Source organism: Vipera berus, assembly GCF_964194415.1.
Source record: "Vipera berus genome assembly, chromosome: 3".
Taxonomy (NCBI): domain Eukaryota; kingdom Metazoa; phylum Chordata; class Lepidosauria; order Squamata; family Viperidae; genus Vipera; species Vipera berus.
This window is the reverse complement of record NC_138204.1, coordinates 86,252,525-86,278,163: the sequence shown is the minus strand read 5'-3', so window position 1 is coordinate 86,278,163 and position 25,639 is coordinate 86,252,525. Positions and strand designations below refer to the sequence as shown.

Below are 25,639 nucleotides of genomic sequence, written 5' to 3'. Positions count from 1 at the left end.
TAGATTTTAAGCTTCTTCCCCATCTATTCATAGCAAAATTACTTCTATGTAGAAATAATGCTGAATCTGTGAAAGTATCTAAAATGGAATCCTACAATCCTAAATCAATTAGCTAGATAAAATTGCAAGATGATACAATGTTAATCTCATCTGAAAGATCTATCCAGATACTTCCTCTCATTATTACTGATCACATATCCCTAAGCTTCACTACTGGTCTTTGCCAAAGCAGACTTATTAATGTATAAAACAGACACATAATGTTGGTACATTACCAAAGATTTAGTCAGATTAGCTGTTGGAGAGACTAAGGGCAGCTTCATGCTGCTTCACCTCACACCAAACACCTCACCATCTAATAAGTGTTGTATTTTGTTTTACATCAACATCTGAATGCTGCATCTCCCAACATATCTGTTATATAGAAACATAGTGCGAGGAATTCCACCCCTCCTCCTCAAATTTGCAATCAAATGAAATGAAAGACATACCAAATATTGGTCTTATTAGGGCAGTCTTTTCCAACACACTGATTGGAACATTGGACTGATATGAAATCGGAGAAATTACTTGAAAAATAGTTTTGTGTAGTGGTTAAGGTGCTAACCTAGAACCAGGAGACTGTAAGTTCTAGTACTGCCTTAGGCATGAAAGCCCTTTTCTTTAGGCCAGCCCACCTCACTCTGGGCTGTTCTTTTGGTGGGGGGGAGGAGGAGGAAGGAGTATTATGTATGCTCATTGCTTAGAGTTACTTACAAATGTAATAAAGGCAGGACAAAAATCTAATAAATGAAATTTAAAAATCACCCAACTTATCTAGAAGCTATATGTTGGAGAAGCATGAAGGCAATTAATTTCCATTCATCAAACTTACCTCCTTCTTTTTATTTTTATTTTTCTATTTGTGGCTGAACTTTATAGGAGAAGCAACTAAACATATTGGACAAGACTACTAGATATATTAATTAAAAATGCAAGTGGAAAATAATTTTGAAGGAGTTAGAAAGCTACTTCAAATGCTTAGCCTACCCACCTATTTCTGCAGTCTCCATGTTTCATGGTTTAAGAGACCTTCTGACAATAGTTTGGTTTGGTTGACTATTAGACGCTGCATACACTATAACTTACAAAACTCTATTCAAGCATGAGGGCTAAAGGCTTCCATTTTCTACATAAGACTGCCATTTTCCTTACAATCATTAAGCTCTGTTAAGTCAGAATTGAAGAGGCTTCTTGGATGAGAAGCGAAATGTCTTCAAGGAAAAACAAAGTTCAGTTGCCTTTTAGAAAAAGCACCTTCTGGCACAACCATGACCTGGATGACTGAGAATCTCCATAGACTTTGACAAGTGGTAGCAGTGGTCTTAGAGGAGATGACCAGGCTGAGCCCAAGGGAGGGGTCAAACACGTCCTAAGTCATGAGTCCCTGTGTGCCTGCAAGAGAGCTAAGTCCAGCCCACCTTGAATGCCTCTCTTATCTCCTGCTTATTTCCCTTAATGGCTAGTTGGTCAGGTTCTTGTAGAGAGCTTAAGCTTACAATAAATCTTTATACTCATTTGAACTGTCTGAATCTCCTGTTTTCCCTGGCACTGGACAGGCCCTAGATCCTTTTTTCAGTTCTTCCCTCCTATGGCAGTTTCAACAGGAAGATCCCGGCTTCAGTCAGAAATTTAATCAGATTAAAAGCCAGAAGAGTCTGATTTAAAAATCATGAACAAGACAAGAAAATAAAACCTGGCTGAAAAATATACAAAATAGTTTTGCTATCATAGAAACTACCAGATGAACTAGTAAAAGTGGAAGCTTGCATGAAAACATATGAGATAACAAAACTTGTAATAAGGCAAGCTACATGCTGTATGACTGGAGCATTAAAGAGTATCACATTTTTATTTATTTATTTATTTTAATTCCATTTATATCCCACCCTTCTCCGAAGACTCAGGGCGGCTTACAAGCTTAGCAGTAGCCTTCATTCTATGTATATGCCTGCTGATTAGGGCTTTCACACACACACCCAAGCAGCATTATTACAAAGTCAGCTTAATTGCCCCCAGCAATCTGGGTCCTCATGTTTCACAAAAACATTTTGAGTTCAGTAAGAAATCAATATTCCAAATTTATGGAAGAAAAGAACTGGTTATCTATAATTATTTGAAGCAGCTGTACTCACAGCTGGTCAACTACTGGAGACAAAGAAAGAGCCAGAAATACACATGCAGTCTTCTCCATTTTTATACTTCACGGATACATTCCATTCAATTGTCCACTCTCTCTTACGACAAACAGAAAATGGGAAGAAATTATTAAGCAGCTTTGACAAAATATTTGTTGAAAAGATTAATTTTAAAATATGTGAAGCAATAAGTTGCTTTCAAAGCTTCGGGCACAATGATAAAAAAGAAACAGATGGAGAGTGGGCTGGTCTTGTTCCGTCATTCTTGCAAACTGCCTTACATTAACATTCTAGCTAATCTAGATGGTAACCATCAAGTTACATATTGTCATTTTAAAGGAAGTAATGCATGAAAATATAACTCAATTTATTTGTCAGAATGTTAGAGTCTTTCAGTACATGATGAAAGTTGAAATATCAAACCAGATGTCTTTTACACTAAAGCTGAAATTTAAAAAGGTATTTACTTATATATGCCAAATCAGCACATGCAAATGTAGAGTCATTTTAATACATTGATAGAATGTTCTCCGCAACCTATTCAACAGGTGCTTATTTTTTTCTTGTTAAAACCAATTAATCATATAACAGTTAAAAGACAAATTTTCATGTACTAATTTACTTGTGTGGCATCTTCATTAGAATTCTTCCATTATGTAAATTCAAATGTTGAATGTTTTCCTCTGTTACTGGGTTATTATTGTGATTAAATTTATGCCAAGATGCATTATTCATTGAATTTAAAACTATTATGTACAGTTTACATGGACTATGTAACCACTGGGAAGTATGCATCACGAGCTACCATTTTATTAAAGAATAATATAGCAAACAAATTAAAGAAGAATACAGCAAGTAAATTCTGAACTGCATTGTGGCTGGTATATTTTAGCACTATTTCAAATTATTTCAGAGATCATGAAAACAATGAAAGATATTAATATTAATTAAAAGACACAAAATATGAAGAACACTATAAAAACTAACCAGTTGTCTTTATGCATGTAAAGCTTCTATTTTGCTAACTTGTGTGCAATAGAAGAATAACTTTTTACAAGAACTGAAATTCATTGCAACCATATCTACCATGCACTTCCTTACTATCTTATACAGTTACACATATAAGCATATAAATAGGACTAATGACCAACAATCCAATGAGACTCACCTGCTCCATTTGTCCCAAAGAAAAATGCCTATTATGGACCCCATCTGCTAAAGAATTCTGGTAGGTGGGATCAAAGAGAAGAGCCTTCTTCTCTATTGCCTTGGTCCTGTGGAACACTCTACACTGTAGGTGAGAACTGCTCCCATGCTTTTGGCCTTCTAGAAAAGTACCAAAACCTGGTTTTGTCAGTTGGACTGAGGCCCTGCTGTGGGCATCCACCACTAGAGATGCTTGATGGGGTAAAAAGATCTCATCCCAGTGCCATCCATTTTTATATAGTTTCTTTTTAAAAAAAAACAACAACAACAACGAAACTTAATTGTTTCTATATTTATCTTTTTACTTTTTTTGTAAGCCGCCCAGAGTCTCCTTGACAGGGAGATGAGCAGCATATAAATTTAATAAATAAATAAATATCCATACGTGAGAGAAAAAGAGAATGCCAGTAAGGTGTATGTTAATGCGCTTGCTAAAAGAGGGGAGGCCCAGTTTCTAGGCTTAAAGTTGGGTGACTTCGGGCCTCACCCTCTGAGCCCTAAAGTTGGAAATTGAAAAGCACCTGTTTACTCCATTGTACAACCAGCTTCCTACCCGGCCCCTCTTTTCTCCCTCAATTTTAATTCCTTTTGCTTTGTTTCCTGTTAATGACTACGAAATTCTAAACTCTGTGAAAGACCAAGCGAGACATATTCATATTTATTAAGAATTCAGTCAGCTGGCTTAGTGCAAGCACCACAGCCCTCTTAGTGCAAGCACCACAGCCCTCTCAATACGGGCTGGGTTCTCCTAAGAAGATTTAACTGAGGTAAGCAGCAGGATTCCAAGCCTGTACCTGCAAGATAGGACCAAAAATGAGTTACAATTATTCAAACAGGTCCAGTTCTTACCATTATTCATGAATGAAAAGTGTCTTAGATATTAGAATGCTTTGTAAATGTTTTTAATTTAACAGATGCCTGTTCATGCTTTGTTTACATAATGCCTTCTGTTGGGCAATTCCACAGCAAAACATGCATCTAAGTGGACAGGATGTTTCAAGCTTCCCTTTATCAAAATGCCAATAAGCACTGCATTGGTAACCAAAATAATAGAAGCCAGTCTTAAACAGACATCAATAATTGGTAGCAGACAGAGGCAGATCTTTGCATGTATCACTTGGAAGCATTACATCATATGCATGTAAATGAGAATGTTTTTACTTGGAAAAACCTATTAAACGATGTTGGATCAATAACTGTTAGTCCAGAAGAAATTACATTTTCTATCAGGAAATGCTCCTACCATTTAGATTTTCCTCTGGTTCCAGCACACATTATGTATGCACCCAGCAGAGATTTTCTGATCTGTAGGTTTTTCAAATACATAATGCAATCTCCCCCAATAAAATGCCTTCTAGACTTCATTGCTAAAGTTGTGTTCTAGATAATTAGGACAGAAGGAATGCCTATCATTATCCATCAATGAGCCCAAAGCAGTCTTTGCTCAAAAGTAGATCCATCTAATTGTAATGAAACTTTCCTTCTAAGACAGTATACATAAACACAATAAGAGAAGGGACTGAAAATAAATGTCTTCAAAAGAGTCCCCAATTCTATTCTCCATCCCTGCCTTCTACTGCAAACAAAGGAGCATATTTTTGTCCCTTCTTCACACATGCTTGCTGTCAAGCTTGAAGCGCGTGCACGATATTGCCATCCTTACTGCTTCTTAGGTTGCCAATGCACTGGGGGGTGGGTAGAGGAGGAGGAAAATGGAATGCAGACTCCAGACATCAAGAAATCCAACTGCGTGAACCAAGGACGTTTCAGCAGGTGTTTACCAACCCACAAAGACACAGTCTCATAACAAACTTTTGACACTTGATTGGACAATGTGACATGCACTAATAAAGGGAGGGAGAATTGTATATTTTAATTATAGTGGTTAGCGGAGGAAATAACCAGAGCTGGTTTTGCTTTCAATCATGCCGAAATGATGCACTCAATAAAGTTTTGTATAAAGAGATTGGATCGTCTTGTCGGTGTTTACTTAGTTGGGTTTGTTAGTCAGAACCTTGACATTTGGTAGTCTTGGTATAATATAGGAAAGATTGAAGATTTTAATCCACAAAAGATTGAAGATTCAATCACAAAAAGCTCAAAATTATTGTCCTGGCAAAGTCGTCTCTCTAAAAAGATCCAGACAACACTGAATAAAGTGTGCTCATATCAAGCAGTGTCCTATTTTGGAGCACCTGGTTGCTGAAATTTTTTTTCCACATTATCATTTTTAGACTTTGAAGGAGAGTTGATTAAACCATATGGCTCATAAAACTATAAACTGAGTTAACAAGTAGCAAACTGATTTCTTACAGGTTGTCATTAAAGAGTGAATGATGTCCAAACCTAAGGTTATGTTCTACTCATTAATAAGTCAATACGTAAAATTTTGATTCCTCTTGATAAAAAGCATCCACAAAAGACACCTTAAAACAAGATGGATTGACGACATCAGCAAATATTGCAGGCCCAACTGGGGGAAAAATAGCTCAGGACCGTGTGGGTTGGAAACAGACCTTCATCCTGCAGTGGATAGACAATGGCTAAAATGATGATGATGATGATGATGATGATGATGATGATGATGATATAAACTTAATTTTAAATTCATAAAGAACCTTGGTTAGTTTCTAACCAATAAACTGTGATCCCAGATATAAACATCAAGTTAAACTACCTCTGTCTTATTTACCATTTAAAGAGAGAAGCAAGAAGCAATGAACCATGCTGGCCTAAATTATAGTTTAATAAACTAGAATGTACAGCTCGTTGTTTGCAAAGGTGGCTAAACGGAACATTACTAGGCACAACATTCAAACACAAATGTCACTGTATTCAGTGCAGCTTTCTTTCAAGTTAGACGATAAGACTATGGACTGGCACTGCAGTACCGTATATGTTATTCCAGAACATAACTTCTATAACTTTCAAATTTGTAGAAGCACAAATTTGTTCTATTACAGTGATATATGTCTTTTTCAAAAAATCTGACAAAGTCTGCATAATGTATTGGGAACAAAAAAGAAATGATGCATTTTACCTATATTTGCATTTAACGTTAAGTGCACTTTATATGTACTTGAATTATACAGTATACCCAGTTTTCTTTTTATGCTTTCCAACGCATTTTAATCATGCAACTAGACTGAATTAGACTAAACTATTTTAAAGTGTAAACCAAATTATTTCTCCACCATTATTACTAAAAACCTCCACTGAATTTAGCTAAATTCACTTCCAGATAACTGGGTATGGGATCACTGCAGGCAGTGGGAGTTGACTTCATACTGCTGACAACATGGAAAGGGCTATCTGAAGACTAGAGCAAAGGGCCAAAGACCAGACCAGACTGATGATGATGATGATGATGATGATGATGATAATAATAATAATAATAATAATAATAATAATAATAATAATAATAATAATAATAATAATGTACAAGTGTCAATCATTTCTGTGATTTTTCAGTCCCTTAGGACCTAAAGATCTGAAAAAGACATATAGGATTTGAATTTGGGGACTGCCATTCATAGAAGCTGAATCCAGTTTTCAGTAGCCATTTTCTTCATAAAAGAGCTGGACTATATTCTTGAATCTCAGCATTTTAGTTCCACTACTAGCCTGTATAAAGTCTGACATGTTGAAATGTTTGGATAGATTTTGGTGCCAGACAATGAGCCGTGGTGGTCCAGTGGTTAGAATGCAGTACTGCAGGCTGCTGGCTGCCAGCAGTTCAGCAGCTTGATTCTCACCGGCGCAAGGTTGACTCAGCCTTCCATCCTTCCATGATCGGCAAAATGAGGAGCCAGATTATTGGAGGCAATATTCTGACTCTGTAAACCACCCAGAAAAGGCTGTAAAGCACTGGGAAGCGGTGTATAAGTCTAAGCGCTATTGCTATTGGAAGATCAGAAAGCACTCTTCTAGTGACCCAGTGCTAGGCATTCACAAGTAGATTGGTCTCATGAATAGTTCAAGATGGACAATGTGCTAGAATAATAAATAAATTAATCTTAGTGTAGAAAGAATTATACAAGATCATGAACTATAAGGTTAATTCCATGACAACAAATATAACATAGTTAAAGCTATGGTTTTCCAGTGATAATGTAAATTTGTGAAAGCTGGATGGTGAGAAAGAATGAGCAACAAAATACAGATACTGCTGAATTGTGGACTGTAAATTTTATTATTATTATTATTGTTATATTATTATTATTATTATTATTATTATTATTATTATTATTATTATTATTATTATTATTATTATTATTATTATTATTATTATTATTATTATTATTATTATTCATCAAATAAAGACTAACTACTCCCTCAAGGCAATAACCTGAAAGCAGAGACTCACTTACTTCAACCATAAGTTGCAATTAAATTATGCACTGGAAGAAATTATCATGGTGAAGGCAACTAGAAGATAAAGTAATGGATGGGGTGGTTGGATGGACTAAAAAAAATGCAAGATTATACTTGGAACAACTCCAACAAGTCCATGGTTGGGGACAACTTGAGGTGACAAGCATTTGTCCTTGAGGACATCAGGAGACTGCATTAACCCAACTAATTAGTTAACTAATCAGATTTAGGAAGATGATACATGCTTTAAATATGGAAGTTAAAAATCATGAGTTTTTAAACCTTATTTTAAATAGCATCCTGCTGGTAGCATACTTCCTGACAATAGAGGAAGAGGTAGAACAAATGAACAGAGACTATGACAGGCTATCAATATGTATTTTATTTTAGCCATTGATCTTTACAGCATATCATTTGACTTGCATCATCAAAACAGTGCTATAGTTTTACACAGCTAAAGAAAAAGAACTGTATGCTGGTTCTTGTAATGTCATTTTGTCTTTGTCATCTAGAATGCGAGATATTCTTTCATTGAAACAGTGTCATAGAGACAGTCTATTCTACATAATTACGCTATGGCAACCGAAACCAGCTGTCAGCCATCCTACTACATTAAGTGCTGATAGACATCTTAAGAAAAGTCAGTATTTCAAATACATTAACAACATCCTTGCTTTTCTCTTGAAAGCATTTGTATTTAGTGACCTGGAAAAAGATCAAGATGAGCAGGGAGAATTAAAAAAAAAACCCTCAATAAAACTGAACTTAAAAAAAGAAATCCCATGCCTCAGAAATCCTACTGGAAAGGTTAATTAAAATGCATATTTCTATGTAATTATAACTCAGTGCATAGTAGCTGTAGTTTTTTTTTTCCTTTCAAAAATCAGTTCTTCATGCTAATGATTCCATGTATCATTTTGCTTCTGAACTCTGGCAGGTGATTTTTGGCAACATTTTTTAGTGGCATGTAGGCGACATCTATCCTGCCTCTAAAATTAAAGACATTTTCTTGAAGCCCCACTTATTAAAATTAAATGTAGCAGTTTTAAATGGCATGCATGAGCGCGCATGGCTTGTGCAAATGAGTACAGACTTTCACACACAGTCTCCAATTTGCATGCACAATTTGAGCTGTCATTTTGAGAACAGGCCCTCTTGTGTCTAACGTCTATGTTTCATTACATTTTAAATCTTAAGTGATAGAATTAAACACAAAACAGAGGGAAGGGGAAGAGAGAAGGAAGCACTATAATAAATAAAAATAGAGACAAAGAGAGCATAAATGACATGAAATGACATGAAAAGTTGGCATAACAAGGAGCCAGAGTAGCATTTTCCAATCTGATGCCCCAGATTTTTTTTGGACTACAAGTCCATCTTGCTTAGCCACATAGTCAGTAGCTGCCATGGCTACTACCACTGATGCAATCTGAGAGATTCTGAAATGGGAATCAGATTAAAAAACAGTGGTGGATAGGTGAAGGAAACAAACAGTAATGAAATCTGCAAGAAGTGACAGAAAATTAAAATATATCCATTCAAGAGTAATAGAGCATACACCAATCACAACCTACTAAAATGTGCAGATTTTTAAGTCTGACAGAAATCTTTTCATGACAAGATATTAACAAAAAAGGAAGGAAAGGAATTATGTATAAGGTTAAAAGAACTAAGTGTACAATTTCCACCTATCTTGAAATGTTAAACTAGATACATTTGTCAGACTTTAAGCCAAAATTAGTATATACTTAACTATGGGTAAGGGTCAAATTAAATAACATCCTAAGTGTATTTACTATAAATAACTTTGCCAATTTATTTTCCTCTTCTGCTTAGTCCATCTTATCTTCTTTCATCCTAATTAATGTTCAGAGATTGTCACATGTTTTTTTTTAAAAAAATATTTAATTGAAGAACCCAAATCTATTTAGCATTGACACAAAGTGCAAATTATGTCAGTCTTGACTGCGCCAGCTTCATAGCAAAGATCCAATGACAATTATGAAAATTTCATTTTTCACAAATTCACTTTAAATATTACTTACTTACTTTACTTACTTTTATTAAATTTGTATACCGCCCTTCTCCCGAAAGACTCAGGGCGGTTAACAGGGCATATATAAATAACAATACAAAAATTAAAAAGGAATTAAACAGGTGCCCAATTAAAAATTACAATAACAATAAAAAACCCATTAAAAACCCTAACGTTCCCCATCAGGCCAGACCAGCTAGTTAAAATAAGTGGGTCTTCAGACCGCGCCGGAAGGAGCGAAGGTCCGATGCCATCCGGAGCTCAACCGGCAGTTGGTTCCATAGCGCCGGAGCGCCCACAGAGAAGGCCCTCCCCCTGGGGGCCACCAGTCGACATTCCCTGACCGGAGGCACCCTGAGGAGGCCCTCTCTGTGGGAACGCACAGGGCGGAGGGGAGTTGATGCCGGCAGCAGGTGGTCCTCGAGGTACCCCGGACCCATGCCATGTAAGGACTTGAAGATCATAACCAAAACCTTGAATCTCACCCGGAAGACAACTGGTAGCCAATGTAGCTCGCGGAGCAAAGGTGTAACATGGGAGTACTGGGAAACTCCCAAGACAACTCTCGCAGCCGCATTCTGTACCAGTTGGAGCCTCCGAGTGGTCTTCAAGGGAAGCCCCATGTAAAGAGCATTGCAGTAGTCCAGGCGAGAGGTCACGAGCGCATGAGTGACCGTGCACAGGGCATCCTGGTCCAGATAGGGCCGCAACTGGCGCACCAGGCGAACCTGGGCGAAAGCCCCCCTAGTCACGGCTACTATATGATTTTCCAGAGTAAGCCGTGAATCTAGGAGGACTCCCAAGTTGCGAGCCCTATCCACGGGGGGTAAGGACTCACCCCCCATAAGATGAGGTGGAATATTTTGAATGTCCCGGGATGCACAGCCACTCAGTCTTGTCAGGGTTGAGCTGAAGTCTGTTCCTCCCCATCCAGGCCCGAACCGCCTCCAGGCAACGGGACATCACGTCGAGGGCATCACTGGGGTGGTTTGGGGTCGAAATGAAAAGTTGGGTATCATCGGCATACTGATGATACCCAACTCCAAAACCACGAATGATCTCACCCAGCGGTTTCATGTAGATGTTGAACAGGAGAGGCGAGAGGACCAACCCCTGAGGAACTCCACAAACGAGAGTCCTAGGGGTCGACCTCTGCCCCCCTGCCAACACCGACTGCGAGCGTCCCAGGAGATAGGAGAACCACTGAAGAACTGTGCCTCCCACTCCCAATCCCCTGAGACGCCGCAGCAGGATACCATGGTCGATGGTATCGAAAGCCACCGAGAGGTCTAATAGGACAAGGACAGAGGAATGTCCTCTGTCCCGTGCCCTCCATAGATCATTCACCAGAGCGACCAATGCCGTCTCCGTGCTGTACCCGGGCCTGAAACCCGATTGGAACGGGTCTAGATAATCCGCTTCATCCAGGACCAAGACTAGAAACCCATAAGGACTTTTTGCTGAAATAAAAAATAATAATAATTTGCTGTTTAAAAAGGGTTGAATATGGGACAGAAGAGAATGTAATGTAATGTTAAAGAAGGAGAAAGGATACTAAGTTGGTTTGTAACTGCTGTAAAGATCTGTAGTTGTTTTTTTACTTATCTTTTTCTTTTTTCTTTTTCAATCTTTGTGTTCCTTTGAACTTTTATCTTTTTTCAAGATATCTTCATATATTTTCATGTTTATCTTTTACATGTAAAAATCTTCAATAAGCACATTAGTAAACAATTTAGACAAACAGTTATACATTATAAAAAGAGACAGAATACAAACTACATGTTGGACTGCAGACACATGCTTCTTAGACGAAATTACATCTGGAAATACATGTGATTAATCTCACAAAAACTACTTTTAGGATATTTTTGAATTAAGCTTGACAATTTCATTTCAAATAAATGGGATTTTTGGGGGGTTTGGTTTTAGTAAGGATGTTATAAGTCTACAAATCTTGTCAGCTCTATAGTACATATTGGTTGAACATTAATTCCAGTCTACAGTAAAACAAGTAGAAATAATTGTAATCCATTATGTTTGTAATGCTACCTTTGTTCAGTATGTGCTAACTAAGTTAGTTTTGATTATCATATATGACTGCAAAATCCATAGGGAGCACATTGCTCAAAATTCACTATCTGGGAATTGGTGAGATACTCTTTCATATCCAAACATTTGAACAGATATGGTTAGGATTTCACGTTGAATGGATTTATTCCAAAATAGATTACATGTTGCACTATAGTCTAAGGAAGAGCACTGCCTAATTATTATGTACAGTATAATTGCCTACTATCTTTACCCATGTTTTTTTCAACACCCCCCCCCCGCATCATCTAACTATTATTTGTTATTTTCAAATTGCAGAAGAATAGCCACGGTGGATGATGTATATGGGACATAAAGGCTTGCAACAACCTGAAAAAGAAAGAAAATTGACCATCCATGGGAAAATTCATTTAAATATAACTAAAATGCCATGGGCACACTAAAAAGCAGAAACATCACCCTGTCAACAAAAGTGCGTATAGTCAAGGCTATGGTCTTCCCAGTTGCAATGTATGGCTGTGAAAGCTGGACCATAAGAAAGGCCGAGCGCCAAAGAATTGAGGCCTTTGAACTATGGTGCTGGAGAAGACTCCTGCGAGTCCCTTGGACTGCAAGGCCATCAAACCGGTCAGTCCTAGAGGAGATCAACCCTGACTGCTCTTTAAAAGGCCAGATCCTGAAGCTAAAACTCAAATACTTTGGCCACCTAATGAGAAGGAAGGACTTACAGGAGAAGAGCCTAATGCTGGGAAAGATTGAGGGCAAGAGAAGAAGGGGACGACAGAGAATGAGGTGGCTGGATGGAGTCACTGAAGCAGTAGGCGTGAGCTTAAAAGGACTCCAGAAGATGGTGGTGGACAGGAAGGCCTGGAGGAACGTTGTCCATAGGGTCGTGATGGGTCGGACACGACTTCGCAGCTAACAAAAAAAAATGCCATGGATGGTGGCTTCTTTGTACAGTCAGGTTCACTATTCCCAAAATAGATGAAAACTTTGCAAATGAGGAACCCAGCAAATATTTGTAAAGGAATATCAAAATAGGAAAGCTGGATACTTTATTTTATCAATGGCAAGAAAGATAATTCTTTTAATATAATCTGCTTTTCGGGTGAAATCCGATGTTGTTTTTCCTCTGGCAGCAGTGTTCCTCAGTAAGGAGCAAGATGATTTCTCTTCCTACCCTCTCTGCAGCCTCTCATATATTCTCTCTGCAACCAATTTTGGGGAAATGCAGGATCTGCAAAACCCTATTTATGCTGGCTTCCACCTTTCTTTTCTATTTCCCCATGCCCAGATACCTCAGAATTCAAATCTGGTTGGAAAGTAAGACTACCATCATAGGTATCATCTTCCTGCAAGTGAATGATAGATAAGGACATCTATTATGAACATGGGCAGGAAGAAAATAACAACAAATTTGGGGAATGTTGGCATGAAGCCCAAAGAAAATAGAATATCTCCCTTCCTCATCCTCCCCTCACACATGGGAGAGAGAGAGAGAGAGAGAGAGAGAGAGAGAGAGAGAGAGAGAGAGAGAGAGAGAGAGAGAGAGAGAGAGAGAGAGAGAGAGAGAGAGAGAAAGAGAAAGAGAAAGAGAGACAGACAGGCAGACAGACAAATGTGAGCTCCTATTTGTTTCAACAACTTAAAAAAGGGTCTTTTTTAAAAAAAAAAAACACACCACATCAATGGCAACTGAATATCTGGACTGATGCACCCTTGGATATGATAATATTAGCCTCTGGCATGTCAAGAGCAAGTACTATTAATACAAATGAGAAATAAACAAGAAAATGCCATGCATTCTTTAATGTGTTTTTCCTTCTTTTATAACAGAGCAAACATTTGCTTTTTAACCAGATTTGTCTTGGTGAAAGCATGAATAAATTACGACCCTTTCAAGCTTCTCAGAACAAAAATAATATTTTATACACATCTGATCTTTAGTAGCAAATGATCTGTACTGGGGCAAACTCTGTTTGTTGTCTTTCTCCTCTCTGTGGCTTGCCCGCTACCCAAAGCACTAGGCACAGGATGAGGCATCTAAAGCTATGTTTCATCTGTCGAGTTCACAACTGTGTGAACTTGACTATGCAGACCCCGCACTCCTCCCCCAGAAAGGCACACCAATGGAGTCTTCACCCTTTAGGAGGCAGAGATGTAATCCTCTTTTATGAAAAGGAATGAAAGTAAGTTTTGGCCTGGACTGTACAGAATCGCACTAATTTACAATAGAGTGGCATCTTTTTCTCAAAGAGTTTCAAGGCATGAATCACGGAGACTGGCAATTCAATTACCCTCTCCACTTAGAAAAGTATTCTCCCCTTTCTTGCCAAGTTGAAATCTACAGGAAATGCGATGTAGAAGAGACTACATTGTGCACGCCCGGCAAATATCTGAAACGCCTCAGGCTTTAGAGAACAAGAATCCCTGACCTTTTATGATTGCTACAGTAGTTTTCCAGCAAAACACACTCCATACAATAAAGCTCTTAAATACCTGACAAAAGAATGCATTTGCTAGATTCTGGCAAAAGAAGAAAGAAAAAAAATCTGTTATAATGAAAGCTGCTTAAATGAATACCTACCGACTCTTTATTATTTCATGGGAGACCCTGTTTAGGAAGAAATGATAAAGCCACTAATATGCAGTAGGCATCTGAGCATTGTACTTTCTCATACCTCACTCCTGCACGTCTGTTTTTTAAAACCATGGGTACTTTCTTAGCATGTGGACAGTTAATACATACAGGGGAAGCACCACGGTGTCTACTGCTTCATCCATGTTATTGCTATTCTATGATCAAAAAACACCAGTCCAAGCTCTGAAGTCTGCTACCCACTCTGGATGTCAGTGGGAACAAGGCTGCTAGTTAATACTTCCATGGCATTATACATTACATTCCATGGCATTATATATAAGCATATAAATTAAATAAATAAACAAGCAACAAACAAAACAGCTTGTGTACCTATAAGACTAACAGCATCATTACTGCAAAAGCTCACACGGGATCTGTTCCTGTCCAGAGTTAAAATGCACTATATACCAGAAAACAAGGACTCTGGGGAATTTACTCATAAATCAAAAACCATTAATATTAAAATTTAAGACACTTTCTTATTTTCCAATGTAATGGCAATACATGATAGAGCCTCCTGTATTGTGTGGTCTTAAAATTAAGTCTCTGTGAGTCCACAATAAAATTCCTTGCACATATAACTCTACAATTCCCCTATAAGATATAAATCACAGAGATACATTCTCTCGGTCCCTACCCTTCTTTCAGTTGATTGAACTGAGGTGTTAAAATTTCATATTTTTTTGAAATAAGTAATATTTTCAATCTCCCAAAGTAGGAGGGACTGATTTGGTATAATATTCTTGAATACACAATCTTTAAGGCAAAAATTATATTCTAGGTTCGAAAGATCTGGTACTGAATCCTCAGCTACCTTTCGTTTTGTTTTTCCTCTAAAGACAACCACGGGTAGAAGTGCAGGTCATCATCACTTCACAATTGGTTACTTAGTGACCACTCACCCAAAGCGATGAGTCGGACACAACTTCACAACTAACAACAACAACCAAAGCTACTTAGAACCCTGCCCCTGGAGTTTCGACAGCTGCACATGGCCTATAGTCACATGATCACTTTGGGGGCACTTGGCAACCAACTCACCTTTACAGACAGTTGCATCATTCCATAGTCATGTGACCACAATTTATTACTTTTTTGGCCAGCTTCCAGCTTTTTTGGCCAGTTTTTGACAAAAAAAAAAAAAGAACAGCCAGCCATAGGAATACATTGATCTACTTTACAATTACCTTGTTCACCTTATGAACACCACCTCAAAAGAAGAGCATAAAATCAGGTTTGGTTACATGGGTACCTTGACTTATGACCAATATAACTTATGATGGAAATTCCAAGTTCCATTATGGTTGTAAGTTGAGAACTATCTGTAATTTAGAACAAGACCATAGCATTGGCCACAGAGATGACTTCTTCTCACAATCCTACCAACATCCAAGCTTCAATCTTATATACATTATTATCTTTCCCCATCTACTCACTAAGTGTAAAGAGTGAATCCAAAGCAGGAGTAGGCAACCTTGGCTCTTTTATGACTCGTGGACTTCAACTCCCAGAATTCCTGAGCCAGCTGTGCAGGCTCAGGAATTCTGGGAGTTGAAGTCCACCAGTCATAAAACAGCCAAGGTTGCCTACCCCTGGGTTAGGGAATGCCTCGCTCTATCAGAGAAAACCAACATCTGGATTCCTCAAACTGTGATGTCACCAACATGATGTCCTGCATTCAGTAATATCACCCAGGGGCTGCCCCTACATGCTTGCATCTCAACATCCGATGGAAGCATGTAAGTCAAAAGATTCACATAATGATGTTGTCATTAATATTTTATCATCTGCTCCTCTTGCCCACCCGTAGATGCTCATGGTACCAGGTTAATTCTAAGATGTATACTGATTTAAATGCTGAAGTAGGACCGTGGTGAACAGTTCTTCTCTATACTGATCTGTGGAAGTTTATCAATATAACTGTAAGTCAGGCATCTTTGAGCCCAGCTTAGTACATATCTTTCTATGTGAATAACACAGGGAATAGCAATGGAGGAAGGAATACAAGATGTACTTTAAACTCATGGGGAAAAAAGTAATCAGAAATCTAACACACACACACACACATACATACTATAAATTAACACAATCTGGAGAGACAGAAAACCAGCATTTAATGGAAATTTTCTCCCAACTTCAAAAAGTCCCTCCTACGTATCCTACTAGTTAATTCCAACTAATTCAAAGAAGAAGAGAGGTTACTACAGGTTCTCAACATCTGGAATCCAATTCTTACAAGGTAAAAATCAAAAATTGAAAAGAGCTATAAAGATTATAGTTTGGTATGGCAGACCATCAAGGTTAAATCCAGGTGCCATTCAATATTCTCTGTATTAGTTTCACTCCATTCATATAACTGAAATTGATGCTGCTTACTACCACTTAGTGTCTAACTGTCCCATTCTTAAAGAAATCTCCCTATACAGTGAATTTATAGTACATACAATAGATAGTAAGTACAGTACAATATGTATGTGTATGTGTATACACATAAACACAGAGGCATAAATACATGCATGTGTACACACGCACACGCACACACACAAAACACAAAACAATATCAGTTAAGATACTGTATATTAAAATCAAAAGCCATAAAAAGACGTTTGAGAGTCAATGTACGTACAAGCTATGTATTTAGCATACAGTATCTCCACAGAAAAGTAGCAAGAATAATTATGCAATTAAGAAAAGTCTGCTAAATTTTGTAATAGCTGCTCCAAACATTATTTCATTAAGCTACACACAAAGATAAGGACAGTAATTCAATCATACAAAGCAACTGCAGCTTTTGCTTTTCTTTTTCCCCCCCTGCCTTCTTTTTCCTTTTTCCTCTGCCTTTTTTTTTACCTTGTTTGCAATACTTGTGATAAATGACTTGATGTCTAGATTAGTTGGGCAGCTCTTCTGACAGGGGGCATCTGCACACTTTAAGCACCTGGGGAGGAAAGTAAATGAGTTAGAGTGACTTAGAGCACAAAGCCCTGCCAACAACATACAATTTTTCCATGTACCTGACAGAAGCTAATCAATCTAAAAATTAATAATACTCTACTGTTCGGGCAGAAACTCAAAAAGGTTCCCACGGGTAAGTGCTATTATCCCCACGCCACAGACAGGTAAACCAAGGCAGCTGATCCCAGATCATTCAAATCTTGAAAGTGAAAAGCAAGCCACCCATAAAATACAATTCCCCAACGCATATATTTGTATTACGTGATGACAATCTTCTGCAAAGTCTTTATTTCAAACAGGCAAAAGCAACACGTACCTCTAAACCAGCAGATTTTAAATCACTGCATTATGCTCTACCCAGCTTGCAGAGTCCTGATCGTTGGTTTTTTTTTTTCATTTTTGTAGTTCTTAATCTCCTAATATTAAACATTCTTGAGCATATTCCATCAAAATAATAAAACACAATAAAGCAAAAAATAAAATACCATCAGAGGAAGACAGAGTAAATCTAATATTAAAATAGAGAATAAGATACACTGATTTTAGAATTATTAATTCTCTTCTGGACATTTCCACATAAAACTTTCATAAATATTAGCATTCTGCCTAACAATACTTAAAAAAAACTGATAAAAGAGCTAAGTCACTATACTAATCTGTGTCTAAATGTAACACTAATCTATGTCATATGTGTAGTCTTCAACCTACAACTGAGACCAGAATTTGTTTTTAAGTGAGACAATTGTTGAGACACCCAATTTTATAACCTGTTGTGCCTCAATTGACAAGTGATCTGGAAAACAGGAACCGTAGAACTGTTCTATTTTTCTTGCTCCAAATTTTACAGTTATTAACATGCATTTTCTAAAAGCTAAGAGGCAGCATATTATTTCATAAAATATCAACTCATACTTTTTAAGATGTGGTGAGTTGCAATCTTCTACCTTCAGACCATTCTTATGATTATCAAATATTTATTTATTTTATTTATTTTATTTTAATCCCATTTATATCCCACCCTTCTCCGAAGACTCAGGGTGTTCAAGGACGCCCGACGCAGGAGGCAGTCAAACAGGAGTAAACAGAGGAAGGCAATGGGGCACCTCGGAAGGAGGCAGAGAGAAGCCACGCCCTGAACTGTATAAAAGGGGAATGCGTGGGAGGGCTGGTTTGCTGAAGGCAACCGCTTGATTAGTTCTTGTTTCATAGCTCCTGTTTCATGGTTGGTGTCTTGTTTTGCTCTATTTTATGTTAATAAATTTGGCAGGCTTTATTCCAGCCTCTTGCCGTTTGTAAAGGGGTTGTCCCTGCCTTTTCTGCAGGGCCGGTAGCAGGCTGGTACAGAACACAGGGCGGCTTACAATCTAAGCACAAATTAAATGTGCTTAGCAATAGCCTTCATTCTATGCATATGCCTGCTTATTAGGGCTTGTGCTCCCCCCAAGTGGCATTATTACAAAGTCAGCTTATTGCCCCCAACAATCTGGGTCCTCATTTTACCTACCTCGGAAGGATGGAAGGCTGAGTCAACCTTGAGCCTGGTGGGATGCGAACCTGCAATAATTGCAGGCAGCTGGTATTACTTAAGGAGGCATTAGCCCACTGCTCCACCAAGGCTCTTAATAATACTCATGTCATGTTATTGATAATCAGGTGTTGAATATAAGGTGGTAAACTTATTTTCAATAAGAGTATTTAATCCATAATTTTTACTCAAGAAAGAGGGAGGTTAGAAAGATATTCAAAACAGAATTGAGAAAATGTGGAAGTACCATACCATTCAAGAGGAGAATATGGTTAAATGTTGAGAGTTACCTTTGAATTAAACATAGGTAAGTTCAACTTTAAAGTTCAAATTTATGAGAAAACAATGTGTAAGCCTCTTTGGCTCCTCTAACCAAGTAGAAGATGAATATAATTATTTCAAAGTCGACAGCTTGGAAAGCATTACCAGACTAATCACCGTTCAAATCAACTGCCTGTTAGATTCGACCAGTAAAGGTAAAATAAAACAAGATTAAATAAAGATTGACCAGGAAGCCATTTTTTTTTGCACTATGGCACATGTATAATGGCGTCATTATGCATCTTTCACCAAACACTATACATCTCCATATTTTATTTTATTATTATTATGGAGCCGGCTCATAAATAACAGCTGTTGAAAATGTCAAATGTTAATGAGGCAGGGCAATGCAAGCTTGAATTTGTGGCATTGGCTGGGAAGGGAGGGGGCTGGAAACTCTGCGAATATGCCAGTATAGACAGACTCTTATAACAACACCATCTTCCAATTCTCAGAGCACTCTGCAGACTAAAGTGCATCAGTCTGCCATTAATCCCACTTATCACTCTGACAGCTCAGTAATTACACCACTGCTACAGCCCAGGTACTGCAGTTGTAATAAAATATCAACTGCTGTGCAGGATGCATGCTGGTGAGATGTTTTATTAAACTTGGGGGGGGGGAGGAGGGTTGATCATCAAGTGACATTAGTGTTGACCTATTTTTTCTATTTGACAATAAATTAGCCTTTGACCATGCCATAATAGATATTACAGAGTGCATTTACTCTTCCCAAACGGCAAAAGGTGCAGCATTCCAAGGAACTGGGCAAATGGCATAAAATAAGACGGTAGGAGAGGCATGTTAGAACATTATTATCTAAATGGCTATAAATGATTGATATAGTGAGAAATCACAAGCATGGCTCTCCACTTGAAGAGACGTGCAACAACAATTAACAACCCCCCACCCCCAACCAAAAAAAACCTATAACCTATGTAAATTGTACCCAGACAAACATTTTTTTTTCTACAAAATTTCCATCATTTTGAACTTCGTGCTTCCGATGTCTTCTGCTGCTTTTCACACTGGATGCATTATCATTTAAATTAAATAATACTGAGAAGAAATGAGAGAAAACATTTCGAAAGTCATAAATAAATACAGCATCAAACCCCACACTTTTATTTCTACACTGTTTTGAGAAGAGAGGCACTCTATTCAAACTAGATCAAGGTAGAGGATGGTTAAATTAATTAGTTAACCTATTATTTATAAAAATGAAATTTTCATTTGAACAATATTTAGTATGAGAGACATTCATGAATTTGTATATGCTCATAAAATTAGTTCTGTGTGGATGACATCTCTTCCTTAATGGTCCAAGAAAAAAGTACCTATCCTGTTTTATAACAATGCAACAGGTGGCTGAAACACATGCAACTTTAATTTTTAAATAAATAATTTTACAAAAAGTTATTTTTTTAATAACTCACATTCAAAGCAAAAGCATCTACTTGTTGATGAGAAACAATGATTCAATGAGAAACAAGGAAAAAAGTCTACTGGTATCAAAAATATGTGCACAAGTCTCCTAGTCAATGTATTGTATGACCTGTTTAAATTTCAGTATAATCAGTGCACACTGAATCATTGTTCATAGAACAGATCCTTTCTGCTTCAACTATAAGACTGTTAAAATACAACAAAAAACACTGAACTAGACAACAAAAAACCAGTAACCCTTCTCTTTATTGTAATAATTGTGTTGATTGTTACATTGGTTGTTTTTATTTATTTATTTATTTATTAAAAAGTTTTACAAACATTTTTAAATACAAAAAACTCCCTCCTCCCCCTCCCCTCTCCCCAACCCTCCCCTCCCCTCCCCTCCCCCCTCCCCGACTTCCCAGAGCTGAATACAGGGTATAGTGATAGAAGCATAGGCTAAAATATGCTAACAACAAAAATAAAACATTAAATTCTATCGCACTTTAACTCACCATAGTCATAATATTAATAAGTAATAACAGATAACTAATTATGCATCATAAAAATCCCCTACTTATTCAAATGCTAGATGAAACTTTTTAGTCCCATATTTATTCTGAATGTATTCAATCCATCTTCTCCATTCCACAATATATCTCTGTTGCGATTGTTCTTTCAAATATGCTGAAATCTTTGCCATTTCCGCCAAGTTAGAAACTTTCAAAGTCCACTCTTCTATAGTTGGCAGTTCCTCCTTCTTCCAATATTGCGCTACTAAAAGTCTTGCTGCCGTAATTAAATTCAACATCAATTTAGTGTCTATAACAGTAGCATCTGTAATAATACCCATCAAAAACAACTGCGGAGAAAACTTTATCCTTTTCTTAAGATTGTTACATTGGTTGTTACCTAGAGCGATGAGGCTCTAAACTTTTAAATTTTATACGGCACAAAACCATCCATTATTCATCCAATATTACACAAAATACTTCTGTTCATGCAACAAGTAAGTTGCTGCTCTCTGACCTACACATACTAGCCTTCCAATGTAAATTTAAGAAAATCATAGGACCTAAAGAGGAAAAATAAATTAGCAAACACCCAAAACTTAAAGGTGGCATTCTTGTCACTATTTTAAAAAATTGACAAATTTTACTTCCTGTCCGTTTTAAAAAGAAACAGGTAATGTCTCAAGCAAAATAAATGCATTTTTCCCTTTGCAATTAAAAATGCCTATAATATACCTAGAATTCTTTTCTCGTTGGAATATTTTTAGAATTGTGACCAAAAAAAAAAAAAATCTCAGAAACTTCAGTAGACATGACATTTTCAGTGTCAATCTGGATATGACTCTGAGTTATCCAAGTTTTTTTTTTTTAAAAAAGAAAGAAACGTAATCCCCTATAAAACTAGTAAAATACTTCAAAGTAGGGTTGATAAGACAGTTAAATTAATATATAAAAATAAGTATGATGAACAGAAGCTTTGAAATTGTCAGCTGTTCAAAACAGCAGTGCAACAGCAGATTTATATGGACAGGGGTCAGTATCCTCCTCCTATGGTGATAATTTGTATTTCTGCTTATAATTATTTCTTAATTTGTATTATAAGTAGCTGCAGACAAGCCAGCTATATGGCTTATAAATTTTATACAAATCTATATATAAACAACATTTCCTCTTCTTTGCTAACACTTAAATGGCTTCTCTAACTGAAAGTATTTTCACCACTGTGTCAGCATTTCTGTCCAATGAATCTACCATCTAAACGCTTTTGCAGTTCTACTGGCTACTTGTGTTTGACGTAGGGAGAAATAAACATTTAAGGCTGACTTAAATATGCCTCTTTTAGTCAATGGTAGAATGGTCAGAGGCAAAGCTGCCAAATGGTATTATGAATAACAACCATGATTACAGCATGATATTCACACTCCTCTGACACCAATGTAACTAGTTTAGTAATTTGCATTAACCAAGGAGGCACAAATGCCTGACCAAGAACAGAATAAGGAAAAATAATAAAACATACATAAATTTGTAAACTTGTATCCAGTATCTGAACTAATTGTCTTCATCTGATGCAGTAAACATCAATATTAATTAATGCACAAATAAAATATTCAAAGCCAAGGTATGGAGAGAAAGTATATCTACCACCGTAGTGTAGACATCTAAGCATATCCCTGGGACCTCCCGGCCTGATGATATAACTAGGTTTTAAGGGGTTTAGGAAACAGCAAAAGGGATGGGTCTAACCAAACCTTAGGGGCAAGGGGAAAATGTTCCATAAGACAGGGACCATGGCAGAGAAAGCCTGCCTCTTTCTCTGGAACCTACCAAATGTGGCAGATGATAACTGTCTTCTCTGCTAGATCTAATGAGATGGGATTAATGTAAACAGGGAGAGGCAGTCCCTCAGATAACCCTGTCCCGTGCCATGAAGAGCTTTAAATGTTAAAACCAGCACTTTGACTCAGACCTGGAAGCAAACTGGAAACCAATGCAGCTCACAGGTGGCACGTGATATTCTAGGAGCACACATAACTGCCTAAGCCCATTGCATCTGCCCCAGTTGAAGCTTCCAGAGGCTCTTCAAGGGCAGTTACAGAAATCTAATCTGGAAGTGACTAGAGCATGAGTTACTGTGACCAAGTGATCAGCAATATAAAGCTATGCAAAAATTCCTCCAAGCCATGACTGTCACCTGCTCTTCAGTTCAGGTTTTTTATTTTTGTAAGAAACAGGAGAAAGCAAAAGCAAACTAAATTTTAGATTTCAACCCAATTGTCCATATATATATATATATATATATATATATATATATATATATATATATATATATATATATATATATATATATATATATATATATATATATATATATATATATATATATATGAAATGGAACCTTGAATTGTCATAGGAATTTCAGATTGCCTTATGTCAAATCAAATAATTTTTTCATTCAATGTGTTTTGATTTAATTTGATAGGGTACAACCTTGCAGAATATTTGATAGAAATTACCACCGTCTCATTATCAACCAGGTTTTTGGGTAGAGCAAGCTAAAAGAGGCCTGGACTGATTGACTTTGTGGATTTATAAGGCAATACAAACAATACCCCTCTCCCCCATACACACACACACACACACACACACTCAAACCAACCTGATATAACATGAAAACATGTTATAAGAATATATAAATACAAAATATAAAAGTGACCAAACACAATAATAATGGTTGGAATACATATTAGAATGTATTTTATATTGCAACAACTATAGAATTATTCAGCCAATAGATGGCAGTGTTTAGTTTGCATCTATGGATATAATCTATGCTTCCTTTTGGTCTGAAGAGAGTTTCCTATGACAGTTGAAACCATTAAGCAGGAAAGCCCATGGTGACTGTACACGTACATTTCACCAATCTGTATGGCTATATAATAATCCTGTGCTACCATTTCTAACAATAGTAGAACCCAAATAGTAGAACCCAAATGTTCTATTAGGGAATGCAGCCATGTCTGAAGGTATTCCTAAAGCTGGGCAGAGTTGCATCTGTTATACGATGGGAGTGGGGTAGGGGGAGATCATTCCAGAAGACAGAGCAGCCGCCAAAGAGGCATATGCTTCTTGATTTCCATAAGCTGCAATATGTATGAGCAACAGAAATACAGTATATCACCTACATAGCTATTTAAGTGGAACCTTCTCAAGTCCACTTAATACTACTTAATCATGGAACCTTTCACATGATATAAAATACCACCAGCAGCATAAGAAACAAAGTGCCAGTAAAAGGCATAAGGGAATGCTTGGAAACTGAGCAATAAACTCAGCTTACAACAGCAGTCTTTTTAGGTCTCTTGATAAGTCCTGCCTTCTGGTAAAATCTTTCAAATGTCATCCTCAAGTCCTCCAAGCACCCAGTATGGAAGACCACTATGAATTCAATGAGGAAATTTTTCATGTCCATAACTGAATTTGCTTTGGCTTCCATGTGGCCCATGTACTGTTGTTCTGAAATAACCATTCCTTTTCCCAAATACGTAGACTAGAAATAAATCTAAGCTGTACAAATTCTGCTTGAGTGGATACAAGGAGCATCTGGAATACATAAAATAACTTTCTGGGCCATTCAAATGCTGAAATTATATCTCTGACAGTTTCACCTTGGCTACACCATGCCCTAAAATAAGACTTTACTGTAACTATGTGAGTAACTTGATCTCTATCAGAATTTTAACTTGTTGCCTCTGAAATCATGCTTCAGATATTGAAACCTTTTGTCCTTTTACACTCAACACTGATCTGGAGAGTGACCCCTCTTTGCCTATTATCTCTGCTGCAAATGCTCAGGGTTGTCTGACAATACATGTTGCATCACTATATGAGTCCTGGTAAAAGACAGCATGGAAGTTATTTAAAAAACCATTATGCATGCAGAAGCTTTTCTCCTGCAGATATCTATACTGGATCTGCAAAAATCTGCAAGAGCTGACCTGGTTGAAACAACAAGCTGTTTCTGAGCTGACCACTACATAGATGTTATTTCATTTAACAATTCTCATTCTCTTTTGTAAATAATTTAAACAGCTGATGTAGTTCCTGTCTTCAAAAAAGGGGAAAAATAGATTCAGGAAACTACAGACCTGTCAGCCTGACCTCAATATCTGGTAAACAAAGTCATTACTAAAAGCCAGCATGGGTTTGTCAAAAACAGATCATGCCAGACAAATCTTATTGCATTCTTTGACCAGGTGACAAAATTAGTGGATCAGAGGAATGCTGTGGATATAATTTATTTGGACTTCAGTAAGGCATTTGATAAAGTAGATCACAACCTACTACTTGATAAGATAGAAAAATGTGGGTTAGATAGCATCACCACCAGATGGATTTGTAGCTGGCTGACCAGCC

General features: G+C 37.2%; 1 protein-coding gene across 4 annotated transcripts in view; it reads right to left on the bottom strand.

Moving 5' to 3' along the window:
* The window catches only part of DPYD (dihydropyrimidine dehydrogenase), a 611,068-nt gene that overhangs the window by 434,752 nt on the left and 150,677 nt on the right, over positions 1 to 25,639 (bottom strand). For all 4 annotated transcript variants that reach the window (XR_014026198.1, XM_081325991.1, XM_081325993.1 and 1 more), the window contains one exon: positions 17,333 to 17,420. Coding sequence is in view for 3 of the 4 variants with exons in the window: in XM_081325991.1 (XP_081182117.1) it covers positions 17,333 to 17,420 (88 nt within the window). In the remaining variant the exon portion in view is untranslated. The remainder of the gene's footprint in view (positions 1 to 17,332; positions 17,421 to 25,639) is intronic.